This window comes from Centruroides sculpturatus, unplaced genomic scaffold, assembly GCF_000671375.1.
Source record: "Centruroides sculpturatus isolate CEXI.00-Female unplaced genomic scaffold, Cexi_2.0 scaffold154, whole genome shotgun sequence".
Taxonomy (NCBI): domain Eukaryota; kingdom Metazoa; phylum Arthropoda; class Arachnida; order Scorpiones; family Buthidae; genus Centruroides; species Centruroides sculpturatus.
In genome coordinates this window covers 191,532-201,988 of record NW_019384392.1, presented here as the reverse complement: position 1 = coordinate 201,988, position 10,457 = coordinate 191,532, and the positions used below count along the sequence as shown (strand labels likewise).

Here is a 10,457-nt window from a genome sequence, read left to right as displayed (position 1 = left end):
GCACAAGTGGGCAACCCACAGGTTCAACCTGTGGGTTGCCCACTTGTAACCTGGTTGAACACTGGTAACAGGTTGAACCTGTGGGTTGCCCACAGGTTGAAAAACACTAATAAATCATCCTGGTTATGTAATAAGGTATCAAATACAATTGGCTCACCTAAGAAATCTTGAATATTATGTTGATTTGACTTCTCATTAATGTTCCCAGTCTCCATGTAGGTATCTTGAAGATTTTTATCCGATTGTAAATTAAAGTCTGTAATTAATCAGGAACTTGTAGCAGAGTTATCATTGCATTTACTCACTGATTTGGCTCGGTTAAGTGGTGGTCTTTCCCGCTTAATTGGAGAATGTTGCATTGCCAATAATATTAGACTTTCCTTATTATTATTTATGTTTTTAACTATTAATTTTTTTAACAATTCAAAAAGATGGTTAAATCAAATAGTTGATTTTAAGATTATTGTCACAAATGAAGTGCGTAGAAAAATTCACCAGCAGCACCGAGAGTAGGAAACAACTCCCTTTACTCTTTATAATTAAAATTAATATACATCATAAATATATTAAAATATGTAAATAAAATATATTTCTAATATTGCTTTGTATTTACATAATTTAATTAAGTTTTATATATTATAAAAACTTTTGTAATTTCATAGTAATTTAATAATAAACTTTATATTTCAGTTTGGTTGTGAGTTACTATAATTTCATACATATGCAGGAATGCTTTCATCTAGTGAACCTGGGAATATTAATTCAGAAATTCAAAAAGAAGAAATAGAAAATCATCATTGTTGGAATCTTGAGACAATTCCTACTGAACTATTTCTTTTAATCTGTTCATTCCTCGATGCAAAATTTGTGATAAGTACGTTGAGTCAAGTTAATAAAAGATTCTATGACATAATTAAAGAATATACGACATGGAAATTTAGAATAACCAAAAGATGGCCCAAAAAGTATCCAATTGTTTCTGGTAAAGTTTCTTTTTACTTGATTAATTTTCTTACATTATTTTATTATGCAATATAGATCCAATTCTTTTTTTACACTGTAGAAGCAAATTCACAAAAAAATCTATGTTAAAAAAATCATGTAAGAAAGGATAATGTTCATATGGAAAAAATAGAAGATTGGTTCCAGACCTTAAAAAGCAGTAAAAATAATAAGATAATAGGATGTGTTTAAAGAAAATATTTCAATTTTAGGTAATAAATCAAAAGAGAAACAATTGTAACTATAACTTAGTTATTGGAAAAATTTAATAAATTTATGTTATTGCACAAATTTTATTTTTTCTGTACTGAAAGAAATTGAAAGAAATACAATCTTATAAACAAATGATCAAATGTTCAATTAAATTTTTCTGAATGCTTCAATTGGGGATAATGAAATTATTGTTACCATACATATTCAACTAAGTCATAAAAAATAGCAAAATCTTAAAATTTACTTGAACATATATAGCAGCCTTAAATGCAAATTCTAAGAAGTTTTTTAAAAAAGCAACAGAGCTAGAAAGAAAAGAAAGTATGAATATTTTTTCTTGTAATTAAAATCAAATGGAGATTTTTAAAAAGGCAAATTTATTAAAATGTGTTAGATTAAAGCAATTATGTAAAAAGAGAATTGAGTTGTTTTCCACATTGTGTTAAATCAGTCACACAAAAAAATTTTATGTAAAAATGGAATTGGATGTATTTAAAATTTATTTGTTTTTGATATTGTATACAGTGGTGCCTCGTATAACATATGCCTCGAATAACGGATGCTGCGAACAACGGACTTTCTGTTTGGCCGTTACGTGACTCAAGCAACGGACTGGCTGCGAACAACGGACTTTCCATTTGGCAGTTACCTGAGGCAAACAACGGATTTTCTGCGAACAAGTGCGAATGATGTTTTCACTCTTTTGTCGTTGTCAATGACAATCTGCTATTTTTATAATATATTAGTATTATTAGAATATATTATTAGTATATCTAAAGTACAGAGCTCCCATTGGGATTTGGCTTGCTCCCTTGTTTATTACATACATCACCTCAGTGCGGGGTATTTACATTTACTCAAGTGTTGTGCAAATCATGGCTTCTAAAAAAACAGAAAGGTGATTTCAATTGAAACAAAGCAAGACATCATCAGAAGGAGTGAAAGTTGACAAAAACTTCCTTGTCAAATGGGGAGAGGTTCAGGAGTTTAATCCAAACACAAATTATTTATTGTATTTATACAGACACTTGGCAAACTGTATAAATACGATAAATAATTTGTGTTTGGATTAAAAATTACTGGCACGGTTTCAAAAATACCAGTTTACCAACACTCATTATCCAAACAGAGCTGAGGCCAACAGGATCAATGATCTCTACAATGACACCCTTGCCCATCATTTCTGAAAGGTGTTGAAGAAGAGACCACCTTGGACATGTTTTTCAAGGAGCAAGCTGCCAAAAAACAAAGGATGGAACTAGAGGAGATGACCCTGCAAGCTCCGGTAGCCTCTCCTGATTCTGACTCCGATTAAAAAACAATAAAAAGAGACCTGCTGCAATGTGTAAAAAGTCTGTATCTGTATGAATGTGTAAAGAAAGTGTTCTCCACCTCCTCCTCACAACATCTCACTACCCGGCATAATTGGTGACTGCTCCATTTTCATTTTTTTTATGGAACAGTACGGTTATTTTATGCTGCGGAACGAATTATATGTTTTAACATGTTTTTCTATGGTAAAATGCGTTTCATATAACGGACTTTTCACTTAACGGATGTGCACCTGGAACGGATTAAGTACGTTATATGAGGCATCACTGTATTTTGTTTAAAAAGGAGAAAATATAACAATAATAATGATATTTTATTTTATTAGTAGTATTTTGTATTCAACTGTACCAATTCAATTATATTTCCAGAAAAATTTTATTTGCTACTAGTTAAAGTGACAGTCTTTTATTAGTCAATTAATTTAAATGTCATTTACTTTTTTTCAAAGACATATATTATTATTAATTTTCTCCAAATTATTGATATTTTAAATTACATCATTTTTGTCTTGCCATTGATTTTCCTACATTAAATTTTGTAATATTATTTTGCAATTACTTAATCAGTGTACATTTAATTAATATTGTTTATAAGAATAGTTATAAATTATAAGTATAAAAAATATTTTAAAGTGACACAATATACTGGAATTGGAACCACAGAAGATGGTTGGGTATACACACAACCGTAGTGTGTGTGTACAGTACATATATATGTATCAATGTATAAAATCTTATTTCATTATATTAATCTATAATGTTGGAATTTGAATATCGGGGAGTGTTTTTCCATTGTTTCTTATGGGAAACTTTGGAACTTGTTCCCATTCTGTGTGATAACCTCAATCAGTTTCCTCACTGATTAAGTTTTTTGCAATGTTTTAGTGTCACAAATGACACTAAAACATTGCAAAAAACCTATTAACTTATTAATCCTTGATATTAGCATGATGTACCAATTAACTTACTAACAACCACTTAATGAGGCCATTAAAGGATTTGTAAGTAGTAACAAAACAAGTTTATATAATGCACCTATGAATTGTATATGAATTTTTCTTTTATAATTTTTAGTTAACAGTAATGAAAATGTTGTAATTATACTATAAATTTTATATTAATAATATATAAAAACAAAGCAATAATGAAAATAAACAAAGCATTAAACTTACTATAATGAAGTATTAAGAATAAGCCAGTAGTTTATGACCACTGTGCCATGAAACAGTTCTAAGTGTGCTGCAAAATTAATGAATAACTTGAAATGACAAATTTTAAAATTTGTAAAAAAAAAACAACAAAATAAACCTCTATGCATTATTAATATATTGCAGAAGTTTGTAGTAGTCAAAAATCATAGAAAAGATATTATAAATTATGAAGATATAAATCATATTTTGTATATGATTTTAGCATGAATTCATGAAAATGCTTCCTTGTTTATACAATTGATTTTCCTAAAACTTCCTTCTGATTACTAATTTATTTTAAAATTAATTTGCCACAATTCCCAAACATTTCTGATCAGTTAAAATATTAAAAAAGTATTAAACAATCTCTTTCTATTCTTATCAAGAGAGAGGGTTTCCTTACCAAATGATTAGAATGGCCTGAAAATGAAATAAAATATAGGATTTGTGATGATTTTTTATGACAGGTGAAGGAGAGTCATGTTGTGGGACATTAGTAACATTTCTTGCTAGATGTCAGCTTGGAAATAAAATTTTCTTTTTCAAAAATGATAGCTTGTTTTAGCTTACTTTTTGAACAAACAAATATAAACTATTAATTTGTAACAGATGTACAATGTATAAACTGTAAAATAGCTTATTTTTCATGATATTATAGTTTTGCATAATAATTTGTGATCTTTAATGCATTAACTATGCATTAAAGACCAACTTGATTTTTATGAAACATATATACAGTAGAATCCTAATTATCTGATTTGCACGTTATTCTAGGCAAACCTGTAACTGAATACACTACTTTTCTTATATTGTAAAAGAATAAAATATAAAAGTAAAAAGTATAAAAAGAATGTTTAAAATGGTAACATTTATTACAAATTTATTTTGTTTCTGTTACTTTTTATTATTTAATTTCAATGTGAGATAAATCATTTATATTAAAATATAACTATAATAATACATATTTTTATGTACAGTATTATTATTTTAATGGAAAGTTGAGATGAAGTCATATTTTGTGGCCAGCAAAACATTGAACAGTTGCTAATAGAGCCATCACTTCTAGTGCTGACACTCTTGTATGAACTATTTATGAACATTTGTGGGATTTTATTGTATTTGACTTATTATTTTTATTTATTTTTTTCTCTAAACATTTTTGACTGTTCTTTTTGCTGCTTGAGGCAGTTGCCTCATCATCTTACCCATTGAACTATCTGTCAATGCCTTTCAGGAAGAGCTTCAAGACTGTCAAACTTTATTTTTGTTACTCCATTTGTTATAGTGAGTGACTTACTTAAAGACTTGCTAAAGCATTTCTTATGTATAATAAAAGATTTAGCTACTACTCATGATAATAAAATGATCACAATCATTTTATCATCATGAGATTTTTGTAATTCTTTTGATTTATGAAGCCTTGCTCTAAAATCATCAATAATGAAGTCTGGCTTGCTTTTCAAACCTGATTATTGACATCAGTCAAACAGTTTACAATTACAGGAACAATTTGCTGATCTATTACTGAGCCTAGGTAATGGCAGTGTTCATGGCAAAATGCAGCAATGTGTGGAAGATGTTCAATAAGATCTGCTCTGACAGTAGGATTGTCATCATCCAGTAGTTTGCACATAACTGATATGACAGCGGATACTTCATTCTGATTATCAACCACTGAGTGAAGAGTACTGAGTATGTTACAAGCAACATCTCGTCTGTTATATATCACATCACTTTCTTGCAAATTTTTCTAAATTAACAACTTTGGGATTACATAGTAATTCTTCTGAACCATCAATCTTATCAGAACATTCAGTTTCTTCATTCATTGATATATCTTTTGTTTCATCCTCTGTAACTGTCACTATCTTTTGTTTCATCCTCTGTAAAATTGCACTCATCAACAGACGAACGATCTTCTTGGAAGATTTTTACAATTAAATTTTAAAGTGATATTTTACTAAACAGTAAAATTCATAAAACAGTAGCATAAAAATAGATGATTGGTTGAAAATAGATTAAATTAATGAAACTATTTTGTACTTGGGAAATATTTAGTTCATATTACAGAAATGAGAAAAATGATATAATTTTTCAAACATATATTTGATTATCTCTTCCTTACAAAATAACANATCATTTATATTAAAATATAACTATAATAATACATATTTTTATGTACAGTATTATTATTTTAATGGAAAGTTGAGATGAAGTCATATTTTGTGGCCAGCAAAACATTGAACAGTTGCTAATAGAGCCATCACTTCTAGTGCTGACACTCTTGTATGAACTATTTATGAACATTTGTGGGATTTTATTGTATTTGACTTATTATTTTTATTTATTTTTTTCTCTAAACATTTTTGACTGTTCTTTTTGCTGCTTGAGGCAGTTGCCTCATCATCTTACCCATTGAACTATCTGTCAATGCCTTTCAGGAAGAGCTTCAAGACTGTCAAACTTTATTTTTGTTACTCCATTTGTTATAGTGAGTGACTTACTTAAAGACTTGCTAAAGCATTTCTTATGTGTAATAAAAGATTTAGCTACTACTCATGATAATAAAATGATCACAATCATTTTATCATCATGAGATTTTTGTAATTCTTTTGATTTATGAAGCCTTGCTCTAAAATCATCAATAATGAAGTCTGGCTTGCTTTTCAAACCTGATGATTATTGACATCAGTCAAACAGTTTACAATTACAGGAACAATTTGCTGATCTATTACTGAGCCTAGGTAATGGCAGTGTTCATGGCAAAATGCAGCAATGTGTGGAAGATGTTCAATAAGATCTGCTCTGACAGTAGGATTGTCATCATCCAGTAGTTTGCACATAACTGATATGACAGCGGATACTTCATTCTGATTATCAACCACTGAGTGAAGAGTACTGAGTATGTTACAAGCAACATCTCGTCTGTTATATATCACATCACTTTCTTGCAAATTTTTCTAAATTAACAACTTTGGGATTACATAGTAATTCTTCTGAACCATCAATCTTATCAGAACATTCAGTTTCTTCATTCATTGATATATCTTTTGTTTCATCCTCTGTAACTGTCACTATCTTTTGTTTCATCCTCTGTAAAATTGCACTCATCAACAGACGAACGATCTTCTTGGAAGATTTTTACAATTAAATTTTAAAGTGATATTTTACTAAACAGTAAAATTCATAAAACAGTAGCATAAAAATAGATAATTGGTTGAAAATAGATTAAATTAATGAAACTATTTTGTACTTGGGAAATATTTAGTTCATATTACAGAAATGAGAAAAATGATATAATTTTTCAAACATATATTTGATTATCTCTTCCTTACAAAATAACAATTTTCCTAATTAATTTGCATATATTTTATACTAAAGATATGTATTGTCAATTTATTAATAGAACACATAGACAGTATTTTCTTTTTCCAACCTAAAAGGAAAAAAATGAAAAGATATCTTTTATTAAATTTTAGAAATTTTGAAATAATTGATAATGGTAAAGATTTCTTTCCTTTTGGATTGGAAAGATTTTTTACTTCATTCTAATTTTTAAAAATTAAATTATAAATCTTATTAGCTGTAGGGATATAATTTGTCTATCATTATTTCTGAGTATTGAAATACTTATTATTTAGTTCCTGATGAATTATTTGACTGGAAGAAAGCATGTGTTCAACGTGAAGAGCAGTATAAGTTATGGTCACAATGGGAAACACATATGAGTTATTTTTGTATTTCTGGTGCTCACTATGCAGCTGTTGATGTTGTTCATTTTCTTGAGGTTTGTATATATAAATTATTAATTTATAATTACATTTTTTTCTTTAAATTGAACAAATGTAAATGATAACAATGTTTTAAAGTAGATTTTCAATTTAATTTGTTTTTATTTAATGATATAAAAAATACATATATTATGTTTTTTATTGAAAGTCATTATGTAAAAAAAGTTAATTCATGATGCTTTGAAACATGTTTAATAACTATTACTCCTAATTATATTTCAGAAAGCATGAGATTTAAAATCCCTCTTTCTTTTTGAGGATAATAATTAAAACACAAACATTTATCAACAGTATCAAAGTCATTTTAGATCATATAATGATCTTTCATATCTTTACAGCTTAATTAGATCTTTACTGCTCCTAAGATCTCTTGACATTTTTCAAGAGAAATAATTGACATTTTATTAGAATGTCATCTGGCATTTAATCTGATGGATTTATGAAGATTTTATTTTCCTGAATTTACTGTACTTAATGACACATTCTAATATCAATGTTATTTCATAAAATACAGAATAAATTATGCAAATAAAGTAATCCATGGTGGTATATAAAACACACTGGATTTATATTCTGTATAAAGTTTCTAGAATGGAAATAAAATCTTTGCATAACCCACACCACTATATATCTTGCAGCTCTCAATGTGACCATTGAAAACATGGTAATAGTATGCAGTTTAGAAAGTATTAGCGAACATACAAACATTTTTGTTTTATTATATAAACCTGAGGCAGGTAGCTCAATCTGCCACTGATTACAAAGAAGCTGTTATTGGTGTGATTTTCTTGAAATTTTTAATACCAAAGGGCTTAAAACTTTTCTATCTGATCTTTAGAATTTAGGATGTGTTTTAGATTATTGAATAATTTTTCTTCTTGAAACAGTTTATACTGCTAAAGATAAGCTAGGAAAGCTTAAAATCACTTATTGTTTAATTGTTACTCATTCTCCTAATGGATTCTTTAGTGATAAATATAAATTTTGCTGAAGGGAACTAATCAATCACAGAAGGAACATACCAGTACTTGACTATGCAAACTTTATTATACCAGGAAATGAATTTTGGGCCTTCTATCTTCAGTCCTATATTTCAGACCTACTTAATTAAACAATAAATTCTACATAATTTGTATACATAATACTAAATGCATAATACATTTTCAAAAAATTTAAATATGGTAAATTACCTTTGACTGTTTATTTTTTTAATATATTAGTCATCACAGTATGAATAAACTTTGTATTGATAAATTAATAATAATATGAAAATAAAATTAATTTTATTTTAGTTTCTTTCAGAAAAATTTACTTATGCTTATCACTAAAGAAAAACATTTATGCTTCACAGACATAAAGATATCACTTCCATAAAGCATAATTTTCTTATATATTTAAATGTTTTTATAATTTTTAATATCGAATTACTGAATTATTATAGATTTCCATCCCTTGGTTTATGATTTAATTTTTCAGGGAAGCCATCTTTTTGTATCTGGTTCAAGAGATCGAAGTTTAAAACTTTGGGATGTTAGTAAATTTGACTCTACTCAGGCTTCTTCAGATTTCAGAAGTTGTCTTTCAGAAATTAGAATTGATGCCCATCAGGTATTTAATTTATTTCTTATAGACATTATATTTTTGAATGTTTGTACATGTTTTTATTATTTAAAATTATTAATTGACTCATTGTATTTTGAATAAAGTATAAGAATCTATATTAAATAGACTCTGGTAATTTGCTATCAATTTGTAGGACTTATCACTGAACTTTCCAATTGAAAACTATGGTCTGATAAGTCTTACAAATTGATAGCAAATTCAAAAGTGGCTATTAAGAATATTATTTATGAAATAGGACAAAAAGCAAATAAGTTAATTATAATATTACAGACCCAGATATGTTATTTTTTTTATATACTTAACACTTAAATGTGTCTAATAATTTTAAATTTATATACTAGGGATGGATATGGTCACTAGCATCTGCTGGACATCAATTTTATAGTGGAGGTTGGGATGCAAATATAAAATGTTGGGATATGAAGGCAAATTTTAGCAATGTGAAAATTGTCAAGTAAGTTATGTTTTATGCTTTAAAATTTATTTTCTTAAAATTTATTAAAAATCTTTATATTTTCCTAAATAGTTGGAACTCTGCAATTTTGTGTTTAGATTACTTCGGTAATTTACTTACAGCTGGTACTTATGGTAAACAAGTATTATTGTTTGATCCCAGGACTAAATTAGACAGTGTAATGTATCATGCAAATCATAAAAGAGCAGTCTTATGTATTGCTATGGATGATAATTTTATAATCACTGGTAGTGAAGATCAATCATTAATAGTTTTTGACAAGAGGAATAGGAAATTATTAAATGTTATAAAGGTAAACTAATAAAAATTATTTACCATTAATTTTAATTAGATCTTTTAATTATTCATAGAAATGTTATTTTGTGAAATTTTATTATATAATAGAGTAATAAAATTTTTCTAAAGTTTAGTATAATTCTGTTATTTTGGACTACTGTAAATATTTCATTCCAGTAAATTGTCTCAAAAATTATTTTGTCTTTTAAAGTTGTAATGAATTGTTATAAATTTTTTTTTTTTTTTTTTTTTTTTTTTTTTTTTTTAATGTATGAATTTCTTACATACAATCTCTATTATTTCTTGAATAAAGTACTGTATAAGCAAACTATTCTGCAAAATAATGTCTTTAATAATAATAATAACTCTCCCGTGGTCACCACCTGGTCGTGGTGGGAGAGCCCAGTAGTTTTACAGATCCATAGGGCAATGCAGGCTGGAGCACAAGCTCCTGGTAGGGACACCCATGCCAGTAAGGTCTATGGGGAGAAATGAAGCTAAGAGTGACCACACACCCACATTCTGTGGAGATAATCATTATGGTAGTAACCAGATC

General features: G+C 27.7%; 1 protein-coding gene across 3 annotated transcripts in view; it reads left to right on the top strand.

The window, feature by feature from the left end:
- The first annotated feature begins 678 nt into the window (after positions 1 to 678).
- LOC111618255 (F-box/WD repeat-containing protein 9-like) overlaps positions 679 to 10,457 on the top strand; it is a 25,336-nt gene continuing 15,557 nt past the window's right edge. For all 3 annotated transcript variants that reach the window (XM_023359744.1, XM_023359743.1, XM_023359742.1), the window contains exons 1-5: positions 679 to 982; positions 7,378 to 7,523; positions 9,004 to 9,135; positions 9,492 to 9,604; positions 9,677 to 9,917. In XM_023359744.1, the coding sequence (XP_023215512.1) occupies positions 730 to 982; positions 7,378 to 7,523; positions 9,004 to 9,135; positions 9,492 to 9,604; positions 9,677 to 9,917 (885 nt within the window). In that variant the 5' untranslated portion in view covers positions 679 to 729. The remainder of the gene's footprint in view (positions 983 to 7,377; positions 7,524 to 9,003; positions 9,136 to 9,491; positions 9,605 to 9,676; positions 9,918 to 10,457) is intronic.